At 47.5% G+C, this 25,256-nt stretch overlaps 6 protein-coding genes across 6 annotated transcripts; 3 read left to right on the top strand and 3 right to left on the bottom strand.

Moving 5' to 3' along the window:
• Nucleotides 1-12,647: 12,647 nt before the first annotated feature.
• Nucleotides 12,648-14,290, top strand: MYCTH_2303280 (uncharacterized protein). The gene has a single exon (XM_003662498.1). The coding sequence runs from the start codon at nt 12,769-12,771 to the stop codon at nt 14,131-14,133; it is 1,365 nt and encodes a 454-aa protein (XP_003662546.1). The 5' UTR covers nt 12,648-12,768; the 3' UTR covers nt 14,134-14,290.
• Nucleotides 14,291-14,495: 205 nt separating this feature from the next.
• Nucleotides 14,496-15,210, bottom strand: MYCTH_2303278 (uncharacterized protein). The gene has a single exon (XM_003662497.1). It carries the CDS (start codon nt 15,098-15,100, stop codon nt 14,597-14,599), a length of 504 nt encoding a protein of 167 aa, XP_003662545.1. The 5' UTR covers nt 15,101-15,210; the 3' UTR covers nt 14,496-14,596.
• A 792-nt stretch (nt 15,211-16,002) lies between these two features.
• Nucleotides 16,003-17,014, bottom strand: MYCTH_2060992 (uncharacterized protein; the record flags this gene model as incomplete). Its single annotated transcript, XM_003662496.1, has 2 exons — nt 16,003-16,085; nt 16,153-17,014. The coding sequence occupies 2 exons, from the start codon at nt 17,012-17,014 to the stop codon at nt 16,003-16,005; spliced, it is 945 nt and encodes a 314-aa protein (XP_003662544.1).
• Nucleotides 17,015-19,485: 2,471 nt separating this feature from the next.
• On the top strand, nt 19,486-20,131 carry MYCTH_48909 (uncharacterized protein; the record flags this gene model as incomplete). Its single annotated transcript, XM_003662495.1, has 2 exons — nt 19,486-19,794; nt 19,916-20,131. The coding sequence occupies 2 exons, from the start codon at nt 19,486-19,488 to the stop codon at nt 20,129-20,131; spliced, it is 525 nt and encodes a 174-aa protein (XP_003662543.1).
• Nucleotides 20,132-21,397: 1,266 nt separating this feature from the next.
• Nucleotides 21,398-23,542, top strand: MYCTH_2303275 (uncharacterized protein). Its single transcript, XM_003662494.1, has one exon. It carries the CDS (start codon nt 21,535-21,537, stop codon nt 23,422-23,424), a length of 1,890 nt encoding a protein of 629 aa, XP_003662542.1. The 5' UTR covers nt 21,398-21,534; the 3' UTR covers nt 23,425-23,542.
• On the bottom strand, nt 23,543-23,937 carry MYCTH_2303274 (uncharacterized protein). Its single transcript, XM_003662493.1, has one exon. It carries the CDS (start codon nt 23,841-23,843, stop codon nt 23,607-23,609), a length of 237 nt encoding a protein of 78 aa, XP_003662541.1. The 5' UTR covers nt 23,844-23,937; the 3' UTR covers nt 23,543-23,606.
• Nucleotides 23,938-25,256: the final 1,319 nt, after the last annotated feature.

Raw genomic sequence — 25,256 nt, 5'->3', positions numbered from 1 at the left:
GTCCAGCACTGCTTTTACGTGCTTCCGGTGTTCGTCCATCGTCTTGGAGAAGATGAGTATATCGTCGAGATAACATACCGCAAATTTGTCGAGAAAGGGTCGGATAGCTTGATCAATCAGGGCTTGGAACGTTGCCGGCGCGTTCGTAAGTCCAAATGGCATGACGAGGTACTCGTAGTGGCCATAAGGTGTCCTAAAGGCCGTTTTCCACTCGTCGCCTTCTTTGATCCGTATGTGGTTGTAGGCCGATGGCAAGTCAAGACGCGTGAAATATTGGGCTCCTGCCAACTGATCTCGGAGCCGTGAGATCAGCGGTAACGGGTATCGATTTTTCACGGTCTGTTCGTTGAGTTGCCGATAGTCGACGCATAACCGTAGCTTTCCGTCTTTCTTGGGCACAAACAGGATTGGGTAGCCTGCTGGCGATGTCGACGGGCGGATATGTCCTCTTCGAAGGTTCTCCTCCAAATATCGCTTAAGTTCTTCGTTCTGTGTCTGGCTCGTGTGGTAAATCTTGAAGAACTTCAGTCGTGCTCCTTCCTTGAGCTTGATCTCGTGATCCCATGGGCCGTGTTCTGGTAATCCTTCCAGATGCTTCGGTTCGAATGCTGGGTGTCCTTCGTATTCCTTCGGTACTTCCCCAGTCTTGTCCCGTCTCTCGGTTTTCTGGTAGTATGCGAACTTGGTTCCGTCCATGGCGATACTGGCGATTTCTCCTGTCTCAACCCACTGCTCCCATTGCAGTGCTCCGCATTCGTCAACGGAGAGAACAGCTATCGGCGATTCAGCTCGTTCCTCCTGTCGCAACGTCGGTATCGTTATGCCGCTTCTTCCAGAGTCCGTAGTGGTCTGCCTGCCACTGTCCGTCTCTTGCGGTGGATCCGTAGGACATGCCTTTCTCTGAGCATCGTCCGCTCGCGATCCTTGCGCGCTCCCCATCTCGCTGGTCGAATACGACTCCATTCGGGGTCGCAGGTGGCCACCGTTCTTCCAGCTGATGTCCGGGTCGTAATCTTCATGCCATGGTAACCCCAATATCATGTCTTTGTCGTTGCCCATGTCCACGATGCTGAATACGACTGCTGTGGTCTTCCCTGCCACAGTGATGTCGATCGGTTCGGTCTCCCTGCGTACCCATTGCGTCGGAAATGGCCCTTTGACTATGCCATGCTTCCGCTTCATTCTCCAGGGTATCCGCAGCTGATTCACAAGTGTCGGCGAAATCAGATTCATCTCTGCTCCACTGTCCACTAGTGCGAGCATTTCGTGCTGTTTCCACTGTGCTGTTATCCACAGCCGCTTGTCTTGCCGCCGTCGTCCAAAGATTGCGGCGATTTCCCATGTTTCTGCCGGGAGGTCTCGGTATAGTGGTCTCTTGCGCCAGTTCCTCCTGTACTGCGCTACCACTCGCCGCTGCGCGGGCGTTAATGGTTTCCGGGCCCCTCGAAGGGCCCTGACCCGTTTCCCAGGTCAGTGCTGACCTCTTCGGTTGTTCGGCTGATAGCGGCTTCGTCGATCGTGCTCATTTCCGTGAGCCATTGAGTGCTTGCAGCTTCCCACCATTGGGTCCGTTCTGCTTTTCGTCGTGCGTGCCATAGCTTCATCTGAAGCTCCCGAATTCGCAATTTCTTTTCGTCCGCGTGATAGAGGCAATCGTTGCTCCAGCACGAGTCCCATGTGTCTCGTCCCGTTCCGCAGTGCCTAGGCCAGGCTCGTCTTGGAACTATCGTGATGCTTTCTAGATCGCGGGCTTCGATCTTCCAAAGCAATTCGGCCGCTCTGTTTCCTGCATCGTAGACCCATTCCACAGGGCACAAGCCTCCGTCCCCGTTCTCCTGTCGGGTCGGCCAGTGGTTGTTTTCGAATTTGTCGCGGAAGTGGTATCGGCATTCGTGTGCCACACACTGGAACCAGGGCACTTGCGCATGTGCCTCGTGTCGAGGGTGCAGTCGCGTGGCGTCGCCTGGAAGGTATTGGAACTCTTTCCCGAATCCTTCCCACTGTACGTGGGCCGTGGGTACTCCAATGCTGAGGTAGGAGTGTTTCTTCCAATAGCTTTCCCACGTACGCTCATCTTTTCCGCGGTTCGCGCGCATGAACTGGTACTCGGGGTTCCGTACGTCGTGGCTGAGTTGCTGATCGTCAAAGTGCTCGGCGTAGCTATCGGGCCCATCATATGTCACAGGCTGTTCCCCTTTGATGGTTTCCACGATACGTCGGAGTTCCCTCATTTCGTCCTTCATCTCATCGCTCTGCTGGGCGAGTCGAGTCAAGCGCCCATCCCGTTCGCGCGGTTCCGTGTTGAGTCGGAAAACTTCGTTGCGGTACCATTCGATTCGTTCCTGGAGGAATAGAGCATTGGGTCCGGGTCTTTCGATTCCTTGGGTGTCGGTTGTCCACGATCCATCCCGCCTCTGCGTGACTGTGAAACCCCACTGCCTCAAGATTGGGAGAATCGAAATTGGCGGCGCATACTCTCCTGCCATGTCCCATTCGGCAAGACCTGTCTCTGGGTCCACAGTGACCAGTTCGGAGTACGGTGCTTGTTCGTCTTCACCGTTGCCGTCGTGTCCGAGACTGTCCGTGTCACTGTCCTTGTCTTCGTAGCTCGTGGCTGCTACTTCGGTGACGTTCTTGGTGGTTTCGTCGATGGCCGCAATTTCCTTTCCGGGGGTTGGTTTCCATTCTTTCTTCGGGCTCCGGCATTCTCGCTTGTAGTGCCCTTTCTTTCCGCAGTTGTAGCAGGTAACATTGGACTTGTCTTTGGTCGCCTTCTTCTGGTCCTGCTTCTGCGCTGCGTCCACATCCATGGCTCCGGGGTGCGTCCCGTACGAGGTACTAACGTACGCTCGCTTTTTCTTGTCGTTGGCCTTAACCGTGGTTCCGTTCATTCGACCTCGTTTCTGCTGCTCTCGTGCGTAGAGTCGATCATCGATCCTGATGGCCTGCGCGATGTATTCATCCAGAGTCTCAGGCCGATCGTACTTGTACAGCTCGTCCTTGACCTTTTCCTTCAAGCCGTTGTAGAACAGTTGCATCAACGCCTCGTCGTTAAGCTGAGACTTGAGCATGTCCTGTCTGAACTGTGCGGCGTAGGAGGCTGCTGACTTGGTCTGTCGGAGATTGGCGAGTCTTTCTTGCGCATGAATCTTCTCGTCTTTGTCGCCAAAAACTTTCCGAAGCTCTTCTTCGAAACGGTCGTAAGATCGGAAGACTGCCCGTGTAAACGCGTCTCGATCGTCTTCGTCTTCCTCCGTGAGATAGTCGTTCCACGTAGGCTCGAACCATCTGAGTGCCTTGCCCTCTAGTCTCGTGGCTGCGTAGAGGACTTTGGCTTTGTCGTCCGGAAACTTGTCGTCATTGAGCCGGAAGTAGGATCGGAGGTTTGTCAGGAATCCTGCGAGATCCTCCTTGGTTCCTCCGTATTTACCAGGTGGTTCGATCTTGATGCGGCTCGCCTTGGCGGTCTCGAGCGCTTCGATTTTGGCGTAGGCTTCGTTGACCAACTTCTGCGAGTACTTTTCGCGGTTCTCGAGTTCCTTGATTCGAGCTTGAGCAGCCTTGTCTCTCTGGTCCAACTCCTGGATCCGCTGCTGGAGTTGACCAAGCTGAGCGAGCAGCTGTTCGGCCGTGACGTTGGTAGCCATGTCGATGTCGAGGTCGAAGTCACCTCCGTTCTGAACCATGACAGAACAAAGGGAGTGGTAACAACGTGTGACGAACCCAACTCAGACTGCTTCTGAAAGGGTCCAGACGGAGGTGGGTGAAGCGGGACAAGCAGGCAGGTCGTCTGAGGGATTCGGTGAAGCCAAAGGGTTCACAACAACACTTAGAGTTGTCTCTCACAGTAATCAGCAATGCTTGGTATGAGTACTGTGATTGTGATTGTTACCACTGGTGAACTCCCAGAGTTCGCCAGAACGAGTGACTATATACAATTTCCTTGTCCTCTCCCCCTTGAGTCTTGATCGTGCGATCGCTGCTGCGATCCTGCGATCGTTACCCAAGTGCTCGTCTTGATCGAAGTGCGATCACTGCGATCACTTCCTGATTGGTCCTTAGGTCTTGTGGTTCCTGATTGGTTCTGTGCGCCTTGCCGGGTCGCCTTATGCAGCCAAATCGTGACATTTTCCTCTTTTTCCTCCTTAAGGTAGTCGAATAAAATATTATACGCTTATCTATAGATACTATAAAGCTAGTATATTATATTTCGACTGCCTTTAACTAATAGTAACTCTCTAAGGAAGTTATTAATAATATAGTCATGGCGGATTTAGGAGTATATAGGCCTTTAGGCTTAGTAGAATTATAGAAACTTGTCTGCTCCCTTTAAGTAGTAGTAAAATAATAGAATACTACGATCGATACCCTCCGGGCATCCTAAACCTAATCTATCCCGACCCCTAAGTTAGCTAGGGTACCCTCTAAAGCTTAATAGCTATAGCGGAAGCGTCTCCTAACCGGATGACCTTTCGATGGTAAAAAGGAACTCTTTATAATATAGAAGAGTATAATAGAATACGTCTTTATAGCTAATCGAGACTTTATCGGCTCTAATTATGACTAATAGGTCTTTATCTAGGGAAACCTTATATACTAGGTATAGACTTAAGTTATAGCCTACTACGAATCTATAGGCCCGAAAGTTAGGTACGACCTGACTTAGTTCCTCCAATATCTCGAGAGCATCTTCTCTAACCCCTATAAGAAGACGGTAGCCTTATCGGAATTAGAATTCCTATAATAGAGAGACGATAAACCGTTTACTGCCTTTATTATTCGGTTCGAGGCTAAGCTATTAAAGGTAGGCGGCCTTCTTTAGGGTGATAAGTCATACCTAATTAAATTATAATAATGCCTTTCTTTGAAGCTTAAATATATAGTAGTTAGATGAGGAATTCCCTAAGATAATTATATAATGGTAGTCAAGAAATACTATAAGATTACTATAGATCTTAAGGCCCTTTGGCTTAGTGATAGGTATTAGCGAATATAAGGGCGGTAGGCGGTACCTAAACTATAAAGAGAGAAGGATATAAATAGAGATATATCGATAACTAGAATTAACTTATTATATACTAACCTATAGAGGAAAGGACCTAATAAGAATAAGGTAGGAAAATGTAGGGGTAATACCTTATAGGTAAAATAGGTTAGTCTAGAAGTATATATAGCCTAATAGGTAGCTAGAGTATATATCTAATATAGGTAGAAAGGTTACTTTATTGCTAAATATAACTTTGCCTTTACTTTAAGGCTAATATAGTAGAACTAGTCGAGAACTAATATTAATGCCTTAGAGGCTAAGGATTAGAAGGAAGATAATGACTTATCTAACGAGGAAGACAGGGAGTAGGGAAAAGAGTAACCCCTAAGTAAAGTCTCGTAAGGGGGCTAGAAGACTATAACCACCTAAAAAATAAGTTCGTAGAGATTAGTAAAAAAATAGATAGACCTCCTTTTCTTATTCTAATCTTCCTTAACTCTATCGGCTTTATAAATGTTTAAGTAGATAGTAGATATTCTAGCTATAGCATTATTAGTAAGAGAATATACTAGAAGCTTAGAATCGAGTAGATTAGTTTACCTATTATATATACCCTTAGGACCGTGACTAGGCTATAACCGGATTAGAAGATTACTTAGATAGCCTATATTATAATAGATATCGATAGCTAGGAGAGCTAGGCTATATTCTATATAGTCCTGGGACTCATATATAATATTATATTAGGCCTTTTATAGATAGAATACTAGGAAGTTATACTAGATGTATATATAGGCGTTCTTAAGATCGGAATATAACTAGGACTACTTATCCGTAAGATCTCTTCATAGCCTAGATAGATAGGAATCTCCTAAATAATAGGTATAGTCCTTATAGGTATAGTATAGAAGGTATAGAAAAAGAAGACTTCTAATACCTTCCTAGTTACCAGTATCTAGGAGATAATGACTATCCTGGAATTAAAATACTAATTTAATAGAGACAGCCTAAAAAAAGGGGGTACCTAACCTAAGCCTAATATAGAGTTAGAGGTTACCTTACTAGACAAACTTCGTGACTTTACTAACCTCTTTGATAAGGAGAAAGCTAATAGACTCCCCCTATATTATAATATAGCCGACCATTACATTAAATTAAAGGAAGGCCTAGACAGAAAGATTCCTAAACTCCCTTAGGGCCCTCTCTATAATATGCTATAAGATCATTTATTAAAAGTCCGAAAGCAAGTCATTGACTTGCTAGATAAGGGATAGATCTAAGCTAGCTCTTCTTTAGCCGTTGCCCCTATCCTCTTAATAAAGAAAGTAGATAGAGGATAGAGGTTCTATATTGACTATCGGACGCTAAATAAGATTACAAAGCAAGATCGGTATCCCCTTCCGCTTATCAAGGAGACGCTTTACTCCCTGGCTAGAGTTAAGTAGTTTACAAAGCTTAACGTCTAGGCGGCCTTCTACTATATCCGGATTATAGAGGGCTATAAGCATTTAATAGTATTCTAGACCTGGTTTGGCCTTTTTAAATAGCTTGTCTATCTCTTTAGACTTATAAGTATACCTATAACTTTCTAATAATATATTAATAATGCTCTTAGCCTAATATTTAGAGACTTTGTAACGGTATACCTTAATAATATCTTAATCTATACGTTAGGTAGTAGAAAAGATTATATAAGGTAGGTAAGGGATATACTCTAAAGGCTATAGAAAGTAAGACTTATATTAGATCTTAAGAAATATATATTTACTATAAAAGAAGTTAAATATCTTGGCTATATTGTAAAGGTAGGGGCCTAGGTTCGCCTAGACCTTAAAAAGCTAGCTACTATCCGTAAGTAAGAGGCACTATATAAGGTTCGGGGAGTATAGAGCTTCCTAAGATTTATAAACTTCTACTAAGATTTTATCCCTAACTTCTCTAAGTTAATTATACCCTTAATATGGTTAACTTGTAAGAACACCCTATTTTAGTAGGGAACTAAGAAATAAGAGGCCTTTAAAGCTCTTAAGACGGCCTTTATATCAGAACCTATCCTAGTATAATAGGATTCTAAATAGGAAACGGTATTTAAGGTAGATTGCTCCAGAATAGTGTTAGGAAGGTGCTTATTCTAATAGGGAGAAGATAAGGTCCTATATCCTATAGCCTACCATTCTATAAAACTGTCCTTAGCCGAACGAAACTATATAATCCATAATAAGGAACTATTTATAATTATCTTATATTTAAAGGCCTAGTTAGCTAAGCTTTATAATATTACCGCCCCCTTTTAGATCCTAACTAACTATAAAAATCTTAAATACTTCTCTTAGCCTTATTTAATTAGTAAATAGTAAGCTTAATAGGCTAAAATACTTTCCCTCTTTAACTTTAAACTTCGTTACTAACTAGGATCATAAGCTTCCTATCCTAATACCCTATCCTACCGTAAATAAGATCAACCTAAGGATATATAGCGTATAGTATAACTACTCCTTACTATTTAGATAGACATGACCAGTACCTTGTTATCACCTAAAATATACTATCTATTAAAGGGGAGTACCATTTTCGCGGATATATAGCTTATAGCCTTATAGGATAAGGGAGTCATTAAGGACGAACATTATATATACCGGCTCTAGGCTATCCGAGATAGGGCCCGGAAATTTCTAAAGGAGGCAAATATAGTATAGACCTAGATTATAGATTGCTCCTTTAATATATAGGGTACCCTTCAATTCCAGGGCAGACTTTGGCTTCCTATATAAGAGCTACTTATAACTACCATTCTTTAATACGTCTATAACTTCCTTATATTAGGCTACCTAGGGAGGAACAGGTTATTTAAAATACTCTAATGGGACTACCATTAGAACTTTATATCTCTAGACGTAAAGAGATTTACAAGAAACTATTATATATATTAAAGGGCTAAGGTTTTACGTTAACTATAACAAGGATTCCTTTAACCCTTACCTATTACTAACCGCTTCTAGAAACAGATTTCTATCGATTTTATAGTCGATCTCCCTATATAAGACGAGAATTTACCTTAGTACTTTATAGTAATTACCGACCGGCTATCAAAGTATGTCTAGCTTAAAGCTATATCCTTAATAGGAGCCGAGGTATATGTGCTCTGGTTCCGGAATATATAATGGCGGTTTTACGGATTTCCGATATGAATTATTACCGATCGTAGTTCGGACTAGCTTAGCTAGTTTTAGACTACTCTCTATAAGACTATTAGAATCGAATAGCTACTATTAATAGCCTATTATCTATAGATAGATAGAGGTATAAAACGTATAAACTAGAAGGTATAGACTATCCTATAGACTATAGTTTCCTTTGCCTAGTATAACTAGCCTGAATATTTACCTATATATTAGCTTATAATTAATAACTATAACTTGATAGTAACTAAGACAAGCGTAAGCTATCTCCTCTATAGTTATAATATAAGCCTAATATAGTTTACTAACCTATTAGACGCTCCTACCTTGACCTTATAAAGAAGAGTTACTAATTTTTTATATTACTTAAGAGAAGGTATAGAATAGATCTAGGCTATTATTACGTATATATAGTAACGTTAGTAAGAAAATACTAATTACTCTTAACACTTAGCTAAGAGGTTTAAAGTAAAGGATAAAGTATAGCTATCCTTATATAATATTAAGACTAACCACCCTAGCTATAAACTTAACTAGGTTAACGTTAAATATAAAGTAATTATAGTACTAATACTACTAATAATAACTCTAAATGTTCCCTATAGGCTCTACCCTACCTTTTATATTAACCTTATTAAACATACTATATCCGACCTACTACCTTTATAATATATATTAGATTTCTAACTAGACCTAATATTAGAACTTTCCCAGGAGGGACTACTATAGGAAGAATATAAAGTAAAAGCGATCCTCATAGCTAAGAATATAAGGGGAAGAGAAAATCGACGTAATATACTAGTAAAATAGAAGAGGTATAATACCCTAACTTAAGAACCATTAGAAAATCTAGAAAATACTAAGACGCTTAACACGTTTGAATAAGAGTAAGGAGATATATATCACTATAATGGACCGGTTACAAATAGGAGGTAGGGGAGAGTATAAAAGCAAATAATATAAATTTTTCATATAGGCAGGCAAACCTAAGGCAAATGAGCGGTAGGTATATCGCGGTCGTATTATAGACGTGTTATAACCACGTTATAGACACGTCTATAGAGATAGTCTAATTATAAGAATAAAAACAAATATACTAACTAGCGTATAACACGCTTATTCTATAACCTCCTCCTTCTTATCCTCTTCCTCTATAATAATGGTTACGGTGGCAAGGGTAGGGTCGTCGTGGTTACGGACTAGGTATGCCGCGTGATCGACAGGCAAGGAAAAGTAGCAGGCGTAGGAATGGCCGAAGTCGATCGGCATAGGTATAGGGCATATAGAGGCGCTCGAGCGGGTATAGGAGGCGGGCAACGGAGTGCCTAGGACGTAGGCAATAAGGGTAGCATTAGTATTAACTAAAGTTGACATGTTCTTATTTGTATGTTATATCTGGTATAGTATACTATTGTTTTACGCTATAGTATAGTATATAAGCTACCTAGTAGCTTATAGGGTAGGGTTAGGGCTAATAGTAAGCTAGACGATATTATTATAGTAGGTAGAGGTATTAGGGGTAGCGGTAATAGCGACTAGGGTAAAGTCGTTACTAGAATAATAAGAACTTATAGCCTAAGTAGGGGTAAAGGCGGCCTATCTAGGCAAGTAGTTAGACTAGGCGGCCTCGAAGAGTATAGAGAACGAATATACTAATATAGAGAACTTAGGTATTAGAATAGTATAATAGGTACCTTAATTAATGGTCTTATAATAGATAAGGAAGGTAAGGGTAGTACTAGTATTATAATAACTTATAATTTTCTTAATGCCTATATATAGGTAGGGGTTATTAGCCTAGAGCTATGGATCCTAAACGTAGCTCCTATAGCTCTTATAATACGTTATATAGGAAGCGCCCTAACCTTAGATATACTTGACCTTATTACCTCTAAAAAGTTAGTTAATATATAATAGGTAATACTATTACTTCTTAAGCTATAGTTTAAACTCCTTATTAAAGGAGTTACCTTTGATAGTATACTTATTAAGAGAGAGGTTAACATTCTTACACCATAAAATAAAGAGTTAGTCTATACCTTATATATATATATAATAGCTAAAAATTAGTATAAGTAAGGAAAACTCATATAATGCTCTTTATTCTTATTACTACTAAGATAGCGACTACTACTATTACTACTAAGCGAACCGATAGCTATCGATATATTAGATAGATACTAATTAAAAAAAAAACTTTAAGAGAGTAATAGGGGTATAGGTAGTAAGCATAGTTATAAAAGGCAAGGGTAGTTAGAAGGCGTAGAGGAGGAGGAAAGTTAGTTATAAGAGAGAGAATTAGGAGTAGAAGGGAAGAGGAGAGGGTATTTATAGGCATTAGGAAGAGGGCAGTAGGAGAGTACGTATAACCTAGGTAAATTGCTTATTATATATATAACTTACTACTATATATATAGGTTACGTTATTCTAATAATAAAGGGAAGGAGCTTAGCTCTTATCTAAACTCGAATAGCTACCTATTTATACTTAACACACCATTATATATATAGGTTATATTGTTATAGCGACGAAGGAAGGAAGGTATAGGACCTGCTTATAGGACTGACACAGGGACAGGTTACAGGATAGGTCGGCCCGACAACCGCGAAAAGAGAAAGGGGGGGTATATTATAGGCCCAGGCTATACCCGGGCTAGACAATGCCCGGGCTTTACCCGGGCACGGAATGGACCTACCCTACCTTACTCCCGTACGCCCTATAGGTCCGTAGAGCGTTCGTTACTCGTTCGTAACTCTTCCGGTAGACACGCGGCCAAGGCCCGGTTAGCGCCCGACCTAGAGCCTAACCGGGCCCTACCTGGATTATATACGTATACATTGGTTAAAAGGCACTCCTCTGTACGACTCTTGTAATTTTCCTCTTTTTCCTCCCTAAGGTAGTCGAATAAAACATTGTATGCTTATCTATAGATGCTATAAGGCTAGTATATTATATAAAGGCCTATAAAAGCTCTTCTAAGCCTTAGAAGATAGGCCTAGCTAGGGCTAATATCTACCTACTAAGCTAGAGTAGGAGGTAGGCTACCTTAGCCTATATGACCTCCTTGTTTAGGCTCTTCTAGTCCTACCCTTTACTAGCTAGTATAGGCTTATTAGTCCCCTAGAGGGAGATATTTAAGGCCTATAGGTAGTAGTTAGATTTCCTGTATTCTGCGATATCCCTATAGGTTGCTTCTAACCTGGCTAAGGCCTAGAATAGGTCTATTGTAAAAGGCCGGCTATATTAGTCTCTCTAGGGGGCCCTAGTAACCTAGCTATAGAGTATATATAAGTTAAGGTCCTATTAGTCTATAAGGCTAAGGAGGTCCCTAACCCCTAGGCTAAGCCTATCAAATAGGTCCTAGACTAGGTAATAGAGGTTAAAGTTACCTATAAGAATTAGGGGGTAGGTTAGCCAAGGTAGGGCTAGTAGGTCCCGGAAGAGGGCCTGCTCCCCCTTATTATTATAGACTAACCAGAGCTCGAACCCCCTCTCTCTTAGGGCCGAAAAGGTTACCTTATACTAGTTCTCCTCTGCCAAATAGTCCTACTAGCTAACCGGGAAGCGCTTGGCCACTAGAATAGCTACCTTGCCTTTAGGCTTATGGACTAGGTAGTATTTCGAAGCCTAGGGGCAGTATGTTGACCCTATGAACTGGTTGATCTATAGTTCCTAGATGGCTAGTAGGTCATATTTAGCCTCCTCTAGTAGGATCTCGAGGGCCTGTTTGTTGCCTTAGGTGTTCTATTAAAGGATCTTAATTTGTATTTAAGGTGGCCAGAGCGGAGGCCGAGGGTATAGCAGTTAGCTTTATAACCATTACCCCCTCGGCCGGTTGTGAAAAGGAGGGGGTTCCAGGCTATGGAAATAGAGATATTAACAGAAAATGTAGTTTTTTAGACTTTTCAATGTCTTTCCTTGGCATTTCTTGGCATTTTTTCTAATAAATAGGAAGGTATTTTTTTTAACTATTAATATCTCTATACGTATTACCTGCATTATCAATCGGGTGGTATAGTTCAAATCTATATATCTTAAAATATATAGCTATCTATATATGTGATACGCGTATATAGGTGGTAGGCTGATATTGGGTGTTAAATTGTATGTTGAACTTCCCCTGATTTCTGGCTCGAGCCGTATTGGTGTGGTATACGTCCGCGCGCGCGTATGTGGGGGGAGGACAAGGCGTTTGGCGGCCACAGCGTAACCCCAACCCTTGCTGAAACCAACCAAGACCGTTTGGCATTTCGGAAGCCTACATCTCTGAGCGGTCGAGGATAACCCTTATCACCACTAAGCGACAGTTCCAACCGTTAAAGAATATTGAATCCATTCAAGGCATCGCGGAGATCCCATGGATGCTGGTGACTTTTGTTCTTCCAGGACGACGATCGGTCGCTCGGAGGCCCAACTCCGATGGCAAATCGGGTCATGGTCCGTTGACCCGCTAATCCGCTACCCGCACGCTAAGCGACCACGCCACGCTCCTTCCGGTTCTCAGTTGGCGTTGGCATCAGAGGCTCTTTCTGCGGCGCACACCATCACAGCCCTCGCGCCTTCATGGGATTGCATGCAGCAACTCAACAAATGAATGGACCATGGGTGGCCGTTATGTCAGCACCTCGAGCGCCGTCAACGCGCGGCCGCGCGGTGTCCTGCTCACCGTCTGTGTGATCAGTCTGGTAACCATCTGGCTATGTCGGCTCCCAAAGATGTGTCTTTACGGTGAAGGAGCCGTGGTGGACGTCAGCACTGGCCCAACTGCGCGACAGTCTATCGACCTGTCTAAGGCGGACGCGCCTTTCATCAGCTGGCCGCTGGAGAGGGTGTGCAATGAGAGCACCATGTGGACCCCGGGGATCGTGTTTGTCTGCGACAACAACTCGGGCGGGATCGGAAACATCCGCAACTACATCCTTACCTGCTTCCGCTACGCCATTGAAGCAGGGGCGACAGGCGTTGTGCTGCCGCAGATCCGAACTCGCTCAGAAAAGGACCTCTCCGACATCATGCTGCCGCATCGGGGGTTCGACTATTTCTTCGACGAGGACCACTTTCGTCGGAGCTTGAGCGCCGCTTGCCCCCAGTTTACGCTCTACAACTCGACCGATGACATTCCCAACGCCCCCGTGCCTTTCAAGGCCGAAAAGATCACTCCTCGCAACTTCGGTAAACGAGGGGGTTGCGACAAGCGGGAGCTAAACAAGCACACTGGTCGTTTCGACAAGCAGTTCTGGGAGTTCATCAAGAACACAACCGAGGAGTTTCATCTGCCAATTCCCAGCATCGAGACTCCCCGCATATTCCGCTTCAACTGGGGCGTGCAGTGGGACTGGCCCGTCTTCCGAGATGGGCCCGAGTTCGTTGCTACTTACGGGGGGCTGCTCCGTTTCCGGCAGGATATCCTCGATCTCGGTTTCAAGACAGCTCAGTACATGCGGGAGTTCTCTCACCAGCACGGCGGGTCGGGCGCTTTTGCCGGCATGCACCTGCGGACCGAGAGCGACGCCCTCAGCAGGTGGCCCAAGTTCGATGAGCAGAGCGGTGCATATCTGGAGCGGGCTACCGCGCTGAACTTCAAGGTCGCATACCTTGCCACGGGGAACCAGACCGAGGCTCGGAAGCTGACCACGGCAGCCGCGGAATGGCATAACATGGCCGTGGTCACCAAGCACGAGCTCTTGCGGGATCATCCGGACGACTTGGAGGCGCTCGCGGCGCTCACATGGGACCAGCAGGCGCTCATCGACTACATCGTGCTGCTCGAGTGCGACTACTTCCTTGGCGTCAGCCCCAGCTCCTTCAGCATGACGGTGGCTGGAAAACGGCACCTCAAAGCAGAAGGCCTGTACACGAGACCGTGGAGAATCGGCGGGGATGGTGACGGCCGCAGCTGGCTTGTTGGGAGGTATGAGAACTACTGGGAAGACTGGCTGTTTATGTATGAGTCTCTCTGGCCATAAATCGATTTAGGTTTCATTTTTCTCCTCCTTGCCTCAGCTAGTGTTTCGCATTCTCATCTTGTAGTCGATATTTGAGTTTCTCTGCGTGTACGGAATCGCACAACGAAAGGACCCCGATTGTGATGATACTTTCGTGTGTGAGGCACTGGTTCTAAGGGAAGAGGCAGTGAGGAGCTTGGAGTTAATTATCCCTGAGTACCCTATGAATGTTGCGCTGAAGTAGGCACCTCGCCTGGGCTCAGGTACCTAACTAAGGTCGGCAAGCACCACGGAGCACATCACATTGGACCGCAGTCTTTGTTTCGCCTGTTCCAGCCGCGTTTGAAAGCTTAAATCATACTCTAAGGTAAGACGAAACGCTGCAGCGGTATATTATTTTGCACCAATAAAGCAAGAAAACCGCGAAACACCCACCCCCTCAACCACACAAGACATTGATAATAACAACAGCAAGTAATTAATCTCAGATCCTCGGCCGATGGTTGCCATAGAAGGACCCGATGATAAGAAGATCGTCCACCGATTCGCTCTCACACATAGATGGCACCGACACCAGCCCCCACCAGCCCAACAGCGAGGAGTCCAAAAAGTCGAGGCTCAGGAGCGCGCTGGCGCCAGATATGTGGGTGTTATTGTGGCCGCCGTGGTACGTGCCGACGCGGCCGCGGCTGCCCCCGCGGCGGCGCCTCTTCTCCAGGCCCTGCACATCGTCCTCGTCGCCCTCGCTCGTGTCATGGTCGTCGTCGCCCTGGCTGTGGCGGGCGGTGACGTTGTTCGTCTCCGGGTCGCTGTCCTGATCCTCTTGGTTTTCGCGACGAGCAACGACATCCACGAGGTCCAACTTAGTGGTATCGTCATGATGACCCTCGTGGCGGGCGACAACGCCCGAGGCGTCCGAGTTGGTGCTAGGGACACTGGCCGCGGTTAGGATGGCGACGAGGGGGGGTAGTATGATGGTGTACTTCATTTTCGCGGTGATTTTTTTTTTTTGATTAAGTAGGTTGATAAAAAGCTATTCTGGGCATATTGCTTATGATAATAAAGTGTCGTTTGCAAGTGTTATGTGTTGTAGAAAACTGATGCAGCTCATTCAGGAGATCTTGGGTCGAAGTGGAGGTCAAGGGGTGATTTATACTTTTTTACTTCGTCATTATCGAACGCAGATCCCTTGACATGTCAGAACCGTTTGAACCTGTATCTCGGGTACTCTAATTGGTAGTGCGTATTGTTCTCGCAGTTGTTTGTTTCATTTGAAGCGCTCCCGGATCAGGTGTTGAAACGGGTGGCCAACGGGCCAGCCGAGATGACGATCCACTCAAGGATTAGGACCGTTTCCGCAGCTTATATTCTCTTCCTTTATTTTCATTACTTTTCACAATCCGCAGCGAGGTCTCCGGTCCGGCCTGAGGCCGGCCGTCCTGAGGCCGGCCGTCCTGGGTGATACCCGGTGATGGGCCGGGCCGGGATTGGCCGTGGACCAAACGGCCCGGCTTGCTGGCCAAGAGGAATCCGATCCAAAACCCCGGGTGATGCACGGAATAGCAAAACACTCTCCGAAATATTTTAATATAATTGTACACATCTCTCGCACTTGACTCGCGGCCTTACGGTTGCGCAATTCCTATGGCTCTGCGGCATTCCGTTGCTGACGCTTGTCCCGGTTGGCAGCCGGGAGAAGACCGAGTAATTAATTATTCTTGACTGGCATGATTTCCTTCCATCTTGGAAGATTCGTTACGCCATCCACGCCCTATTATGTCTTGCCAAATCATAGCGACAACCTCAATAGCAATGCTTTTCAGTTTTTTTATCTGACTCTTAAGTTTTCCCTCTCGTGCTATTTATTAATAAACTGTCTCTATCACTTAATTACAAACGCTGCTGAGAAACAATGGGTTCAAGAAACGCAAGCATGTCATGCAGCACTTGTTGCGCATGTGTCAGGTAAAGCCCTATTAATTCACAGTTGGAGTCAGTCATGATCCATGGGCAGTGCATCTGAGCAGTTTGTTCACCCACCATGTCCTGCTTTCTGATACACACGAAGCCGAGACCAGGGAAGCATCTTGTGGACCAACGCCGCGCTCGTCTCGAGAGGCATTCCGCTGTCGGAATCTCCGTGGAGGATGAGAACCGGCACTTTCTCCCGCTCGTCGGCCGCCGCCGACTCGGCCCACTCCCTCAGCTCCCGGGCCATCGGCTTCTGCAGTATGATGGCCGTTCGCTCGACTGCCACCGGGTCTGCCTGTTGGACGAGCCGCTCGAAGAACTGCAGGGTGTCCTTGCTGACGTCGTTGCCGAGATCGACGCGGAAGACACCCGGGATCGCGTCTCGGATGAAGTCCTTGCCGCCGGCGCCCCGGAAGCTCTGCACCAGCCCGTCCCAGACCTCCTTGCCGGGGGCGCTGGGACATTCATCGCTGCTCACGCTGTTGGGCATGTTGGGCCCGATCCACACGAATCCCTTGCAGTGGGTGTGCAAAAACGGGCTGGCGATGCAGGTCAGGACCGACTCGCTGCAGCCCATGCTCGCGGCCACGAAAACAAACGGGCCCGGGTTCTTTTGCATGACGTGCTCCAGGAGGCCGACGGCGTCGCTGACGAAGGTGTCGAACGTCACCTCACCCGTGGCCGGGTTGGCCCACTCGCTGTTGCCGAACCCACGGCGGTCGGGCGCGATGACGGGGAACCGGTGGGATTCAACCAGCGGCACGATGAGCTGGTCGAACATGCGGGACGACATGGGCCAGCCGTGGAGGAAGACGAGCGTCAGCGGCTGCCGCTCGACGGTGGTCGCCAGTCTGTGGGGCGAAGAACGGGAAGGAGTATAGTAGCGGTAAAAGAGGCTCGCGCCATCCGTCTCGGCGTGGAAGATGGCCATATCGATCGTGTTTTCCTGCTTCAAGAAACCCCTAGGGGAATCGATCATCTTTGTGCTTTGAGCAACTTGAAGGGTGAAGTGAGCGTTGTCAAAACTAACCATCAGGCTCCGGGCGTCCTAGCTATTATATATACCTTATGTTGGCACCTGAATCCAGTCCGAGAGGTCGATTCTCTGTTTCATTGTTTGTCACGGCAACAGCATAACGCATTCACTTGTTGGCTAAATGATGGGCACGTATCCATATCAGGATTGATTGTTGTGGAGCCTACCGTGGTGTTGTGCATTGGCCATGCGTAATGCTCTCTCTTGAATTACCCGATTGTTTTTATGCTTGCCTAATAGTTCGCACCAAGGAGTGTCACTAATTAAGTGTTCCATGGCCTGTTGGAGATGAGAGGTGCGCAGAACGACAAGTTCGAACTGCAAAACTAATACCATTTTGGGCATAGCTGAGTGTTCGGGCCCGCCAAGACCTTCAACATAACGCTTAAGCATAACGTTTCTCGAGTTACGGCCCCTGGCCTTGTGACACGCATTGGAGGGCTTGGCGCTGCAGCTGAGTCGGCGACCGAGATGCTCCCAGTGCCGTCAGGTTGAATGTATGTGCGGTACATAATTACCCGCCGTGGGTATCGCTTTCTTGAGGGGGGCGCAAATGGAAACGGGGAAGAGCGTTTTCAGCTTCAGGGTCGAAAAGACGGATCCCATTAGTTCATCCTTACAGATGATGACGAGGAGTTGAGACCGACACCATCAGATACCGCTGAGCAGTACAGAGTATTCATTTGATTCTTCCAGAACACCAAATCGGGCCAAGCGATTCCGACTAATACGCCTTCTTCCGATGGGAAACGTTGGATGGATCATCACCTATTAGGCAGACACGCAATTATCAACCACAAAAATGATCAAAGCGTAATTATCTGATGTCACTGGCAAACTTGAACGTGGCATGCTTCCGTGGATTCAGATCCCCAGACTTTTCGTCACACCAGGCGACGCTGAACACCTTGGTTATGTACTTATAAGTCGTAAGTGAGCAAGCTTTTCTCCCCTTTCACTACCGCATCTTGGTTCCAATACTTGATCCGCTTGGGCCCTCAGGAAACGGAAAGCCCTTGCATGATCAGATGAGTTTGTATCTTTGTCAGCAGACATCAGGATTGCGATTCGCCCTTCTCGTCCATCAGCAGTGGGCTTTGTTGAAGGCCACGATCCGTCCCCTTGCATATAATGTTTGGTCGACTGATTCGATAATGCCTTATCCGTAGTCATGCCGCTGCTCGAGCTTGTAATAATAATTAAGAGGAATTATCAGTCTAAGAACCGGGGAACTGTTCCCTTTCTCCGACCGAAAATAGCATCAGACTCGATCTCACAGAAACCCCAGCTCAACGCCAAGTTCCATCTCAGGCACTACACAGCAGACGTTAAGTATTTCCGTCCCTGGTATTGGGCCACTGGCCGCCGGACAGGCGAATTGCTACCCACCCTGCTCAGCCAGCGCGACGTCAGCATGGACGTGAATGGGGAGGGGCTTTTGGGGGCCAACGGTGGAATGCAACGGTACTGTATCGGGTCTTCCAATGGCAGATCTTCAACCCTAAATGAGTAGCTTAACGTAACCGCTTACAAATTTGATGCGGGGAAGCTGAACTGAAGATTTAGAGGTCAGGGCGAACCCCATCTGTCTCTACCGATCTTGGCTCGGCGCTGGACGGACCGAAGGAGTGCGAAAAGGGACCAGGACAGTTAAGCTCCGTCCATGGTGTACCTTAGTATGGCCCGTTTTCTTCTCCAGCAGTAACCTGATTTGGTCACCGGATATGGGCCCTGGTCACATGTGGTGCTGGCGGCATGTAACAGAGAGACCTTGATTTGGGGACTGCACCGCCCAGCTCTATTAGACATTCCGTTCGCGCAGCAGATCACCTTCCCCCACCGGAAGTTTCTGCTCGCAGGAGCCATCCGTGGAACACATCGGGCAACCGCCACATTGGCCATCTTCTTTTTTGGGGGGAATTGTCTTCAGGAACTTTCCGAATTTCGTTGTCCCGGTTTGTGGTACCGGTTGGTCGGCTCCTGTGGTACGCTTCATCCAGCGCGCGCGATATTGATCAGGTATTAAGGAATGCTTCCGTACATACCTAGGTAAGGTGTATAATACGTACAGAGCTAAGTATTATACCTGAGCACATCCCCGTATCCCTCAGAAAACAAGCATCTAAATTACAGCAATAGGTCAGGATATTATATATAGAGGCCGTGCCAACGCGCCTGGTAGCTCTCTGATTCTCCCTTCACTCTCACTCTCACTCTCTCCCCACGCTCGAGTCTGTTTTTTAACACAACTCCCATATTTGGAAAAATCCACTGGCACACAAAGTCACATTCCTCGTCATACCAACACCTCAACACCACCGGATCCCCTAAGCTACCACGATACGTGTAGAACACCCATCGACATGATGCGCAGTTTGGCTGCCTTCCTCCTGGCGCTCACCGCGCTCCTCCCCACGCCGACGGCAGCCTCGGGGTCACCGGGCTTCACCGGCCACGGCCAGCTCCGCGCCCTCCACAACACCGGCGACCATGAGGACCTCGGCTGCTTGACTAGCGAGGGAAAATGGACGGTCGAGGAGCCGCTGTGTGGTGTCTTCGCCGCCGACCGGATCGACGACTACCAGTTCCGACTCCGGAGCATCGAGGCAGGCGAATGCGGCATCGATGTCGCGACGTTCAAGTGCGGCGGCGGTGTGAAGGCAGCCGGTTTCGGGGTAAGTGTCCTTTTCCTTTTCGATCCTGTCGAAAAAGAAAAAAGACTTGGAACAAAAACAAAAGGAAAAGAAAAACCAAACAGTGAGGAAGCAACTTTACTGATTCATCCATGCCTGGCAGACATGGGGGACACCGGGACCGGTCCCAGGCTATGACGTCCTGCGCTACTCCCAGTACGGCGTGCTCGCTACCAATGCTCCGGACAGCCCGCCGGCGCCGGGCGAAGAGCCGCTTGCCATTCACTTCTATAGCGGCAGCGAGAAGGGCAAGTGGATCTGGCTGGGGTGGAAGGCCTTGTCAGACGACGAGGCTGCCGACGACGCTGGTGAGAACTGACGACAGCGGCGCCGCCGCCGAGGGCAAAGCCGACCTTTTTGCGTCCCGTTGCAAAGGAGGGCGAGACGATGGCATGTTCATTCGAGCTCCCAAATGATGCCATTTCCCTTCCATGCATAACGAAGATCCTGTTTAAGAGAAAATATAATGATTACATCCAATACTGTAACACCAATCCTACCTCCCCAATAACGCAAGCGAAACTGGTATCGTTATCTGAATGCCACCGTGGTTAGTGGGGTACCCGACTTGTCGGTTTGTCACCGTCATTATTATCCCGAGAGCGAAACATCTACAGCAACAGAAACATAATTAGTCGACAAAGGCCCGATTTTTACACATAAATGCTCCGACACCCTTAATGGTCCCATTAAGATAGAGTATATAGAGGCCTAGCTACTTGCTTTTCTAGGAAATTCTACCAACGTACGCCATGCTACGTCACCTGCTTCTAACCCAAGACTCAGTGACAAGTGAGGGGTTTAAAGGCCATGTTCCTCTCTATCCTCCTCGCTCGTGTCTAGTATCGAAGAGCCTCTGATATATAATTATGTACTGTACACTATCTGCGTGAGTGGCCAAAGCTGTCAAACAAAGGGGTCTTCTGTCTGGAGCCTTGTTGATCTGTTAAATATAAGGAATGTGCGGGGTTTCCATCTTGCTCTTCTTTCCTCGTTTTGATCCTAAGCGAAGAATCAACAAGCCTAGCTGTACCTGCGAACGTGAAACTAGAACGTCAGCACATATTATTAACTGTAAAACCAATACAGCGATTTATAGCACGGTGGTTTATACGGTGATAAACCATTTCAACCATCCCGTATATCTGGTTATTAATAACTATAGTCCTATCTTTGTGGTCAATTGTGTGCGGCATGTGGAGAAAGAGGACCACGGGTGGGCAGAAGTGTGGTGCATCCATCGGCCGGTGAGAAAGTTCTGGAGTATCTGGCCTTGATAGAGAAGCGAAGCCCCTTCTTTCGTTGTTCAATGGTACATCTCAAAGACTCAATTAAAGCTTCGCTTCAATCAGTACGTAGGTGGCTGGAACGCTGACACAGCGAATGGAAAAGAACAAAGGCTCAAAACGGATGTAATCCGTACTCCGTAATTACATCGAGGCTATCCGTAATTATTATTACTCAAAGACCAGACAGTACAAACAAGATTGTCCTCACACTTCGCACGTTGTTAGATGCCTTGGCTTGGCAGGCTCTGGCCTTCGTTCAGGTAATTAATCCGTACGGATTACTTTCAAGGCCAACCTCCAAGCTCACCAGCTGCCCGCCCTTCCTTAGTGTAGCCACCTTCGCAACGAACCCGACATTGATGATCCATGCGATTGAGTCCCAAGCGGCTAACCGTCTTGTCGTCTACACAAGATAAACTTGATCGGTCTAACAATGGCTGACGCCGTCCGATTAAGCGCCGAGGATTTTCGTGGTGTCTACGAGCAGAGCTTTAGAGAGTGGTCTGCAGTCTACCATGCCGCAATCAAGCAACCAGGCCTTCCACTCTCCTACCTCGCCATCCAAAGCGCGTTCCGTCAGCACCCCTCCTTCCCACGCAACCTGCGTCTGGAACACGCCAAGTACGCCAAACACAGCCAAATCTACGCGACGGGCCGTTCTTCTTGGGCGTCGACGCAACCAAACTGCGAATATGGATTACCGCATTTTCACCAACAGGTGCAGATCAACGTGGCCTCAAGAAATCCTATCCCCCTATCTATCGGGACAACACCAGAGCGAGAGATGCGCGTGGCATCGTGGTTTGAGCGAGGTGACCAGAACTATCTTGCTGTGCTGATGCTGGCCTGGGCATACATTCTCTCCGCGCGGTGGGCCGAGATCATGCCTGGAGGTACATCGCTCGTCTATACGAGCTGCAAGGCCGACGATTATGCCCAGGACGTGCCAGTAACCGTTCCACCCGACAACCTCAGCGTGGCTGTCGACATCAGAGACGCCGGTCCGGACGAGGCGCGATGGTGGGCAGCCGTACTCGCTCCGGACCAGGGCTGGCAGGCGACCATGTTGCTGGACCAGGACACGTTCTTTGCTCCGTGGTCGGTAAGGCTCCAGCCAGGCTGCCGGTTTGTGCTATTAACGCTGTCAACCATCCGAAGCCATTCGGCGGCAGTGGCTCCGTCCTCTTCAGAAGCCCTTCGTTTTCTTGAAAATTTCTGCGTTCGCCGCAACATCACAGACCAGAGTCAGGCCGCCCTTGCTGCCGTGCTGCTCTTCCCATCCATGGGCAATGGTCAAGGACTGCAGCTGCCAGCTTTTGCAACAGACCGCCTAGACGGTCCGACCGGGGTTTCCTCTTCTGTCCCACACCGACAGGGTCTCGACCTCGATTGCGAGCTACGGCATACTTTTGAACACAAGGACAATCGCCTTGACAAGCTCATCACTCTCAGCTGTCATGTCAAAGGAATTCGCCCCATGCTGCTAAGCAGCTTCTACAATCCCAGCGTCGAATGCAACGCCGTTACCCCCTGGCTCCAGGGGGCGCTAGCAGCCATTAATTTGCTGGCTCAAGACGATCCTCTTGTCCTCGGGCGCATGCTGATGGACCGACAACCGAAGGTGGCGCCTCTTTGGCTCGGCATCACCGTCCTTGGGCTTCAGAAGAGACTCTTGCAGGACGTTGGTTACGGGTTAATCCCCGTCGACCTCCACGCTGCCGTATGGTCTGGGACGATACAATCCTTCATCCAGCAACCCGTTTCAGACCCCCTCGTGGTAGACGGTCAGGTATCCAGGGCGGATCAGTGCCGGTTGCTGTTCCTCTCTCGTTCCGGGTCGCATGACCGAGTACCTGTCTGCCAATGGAGGCCGTTTGGCGGGACACCGCTTGAACATACTGATATTGAAGTGCGTGTCCATGCCAAGTGCAAAGGCCATGGGCTTCGATATCAGGGATTCATATGGGACTGTGTTGATGGAAACACAACCTACCAAGCGCTCGACGACAACGACGTCTACGCATGCCCAAGCCCTCCGCTTACACAACAGACAACAAATTCGAGGCAAAACCCTGTTATTGATTACAAAAATCTGGACCGCGAGAAAGATTTTGTGTCAGAGAATGCGACACGGAGCATCTTCGGCTGGCTGCGTGTCAACGGATATGCACTGGACGAACAGGACATATGGAAACACGAATGGTTGGACATGCATGAGTCTGACGAAGAGGTCGAGGAGCGGACCGAAGAGAGCTCTGGGAACATGCCTAAGTCTTCCTCATATGTGGAAACTTGGATATCTGAGCTGTCTCACAAGTCTTAATGTCGTAGAAAGGAGCCTTTGAATCTTCATATTCCGCTAATACTATCGTCCTTCCACACCAGTACTAATAAGGTATCCTTGCAGCTTCTGCCTCGCCGAATTTTGGATACCTCGCTCCAACCTCCCTTCTCTTCTTCCTATCCTGGCGTTTTCACGATATGGAAACTCCACCTCTGCCAGCCTCAACCAATTAGCCGCTTGATGTTGTATATGTCAACCCTACTGCACGAGTACGGATGGTCCCGACACCACGCGCAAAGAACATATCCTGCCACTACGTTCCACTCTTCATGGCTGCCTGTCTGGCAGATTTTGAACCTCTTCCGGCAGCCTCTGACTTCGCAGGTATAATAGTTGTGTTCGTTGTTGGCGTGCAAACAAACTTTGCACCATCCCTCGACGCCAGAGCTCGCAGACATTTTCGCGTATTGTGGATATATGTAGGTACCTATTCAAGCAAGGAGGTGTCCTAGTAAGGGCTGTTAGCACGAGATTTGGAGTTGCAGTCTCCTTAGTGGTGAGTGCATACTCTCTTTGATAAAGTTGAAAGCACTGTCATGAAAAGGGGAATGAGTAAGTTGATGACGGTCGAAGAGTAGGTAGGGCTCTGTTGCGACGTCGGTCAAGCATCACACTGAATGCCCTTTCACATCCGGGATCCGGAGCCAGTCTTCTTATGGCCTCTTGAACTGCCCCAACTTGGGATCCATCGCGTCCTTTAGGCGACTGGTGTGCCATGACCTTTGAGCCCCCCAACTGGCGTGACGCCGAGCTTCGCGAGCAGTGGGAACATACCTAGGGACCTAGGTACAGTACTTACTAATATGCCTAGGTATTCATTGCCGCGCGGATCACATTACTAACATCATGTATATCCTTTCGCTGGCCATAGATGTCGGTAATGCGCTAGGCAACTTATCCACTATGTTGGGAAATTATGACCAGATATTTGCTGTTCGCTAAAGCAGGGCATATTAAGAGGCTGAGGTTTGAGCCGAGGATTTACACTAGCTAGGGTCAAGTAGGTTGGTCAGCCGATGAATCCTTCCGGTGCGTTTCGCCGCGGAAGCACAACAGCCAACCACTAGCCGCTTTGCGGCAGCGACCTGCGTTAGGTGAGGGGTAAACGGCTAGAAGTGAAACAGCTGCAGTCCTCTTGGACACGACCGTTTTGTGTAAATCAGGGGAGGAACTGTTATTTAAAGAAATGGAAACGTCTCATTTACACTTCTATTTGCGTAGTAGGCATTATCGGGTTCCTTGATCCGCGAACAGTTGCGAATACATATGGGTAAGTCTCTGTAAAAATACCTAGGTACCTACGAGAATGATACTTCGTCCTGGTGTCGGCGAGAATCGTCTCACCCGAAAGCAGATCGAGCGATACTCGTGTTATTAATTATTCTGGAAGAAGAACGTCCTGTAGAGACTACGGCTCTGCACTATAGTAGAAGATGCCGAGGTTTGCCGTTGCTTCGTTGCCAAGGCGTTAAGCGATCCTTCTGCTGCCATTGTACGGATTACATACTCCGTACATATTACATAATTACCAATCTGCTTGTCGCGTAGTTACACAGTACATTTCCCGACGGAGAACATCCCCGTATGTGCAGAGAGGGTGTGCGCATTCTAGACTATCCGTAGTACATACATAATTAAGGTACCGTAGGTTAGGAAAAAAGCACAGCCACAACGTATGACGGTTCGTATTCAGAAAACAATCGCTAATACAGCTACATAACTTGAATGACAAGTGATCTTTTGATGCTAGAATACAGTTTAGCACTACTTTCCGGCTTGATTCACCGCACGAGGTTCTAGTTGCGTCGAGA

Source organism: Thermothelomyces thermophilus, chromosome 3 (assembly GCF_000226095.1).
Source record: "Thermothelomyces thermophilus ATCC 42464 chromosome 3, complete sequence".
In the NCBI taxonomy this organism is placed as follows: domain Eukaryota; kingdom Fungi; phylum Ascomycota; class Sordariomycetes; order Sordariales; family Chaetomiaceae; genus Thermothelomyces; species Thermothelomyces thermophilus.
This window is presented reverse-complemented; position numbering and strand designations above follow the sequence as displayed.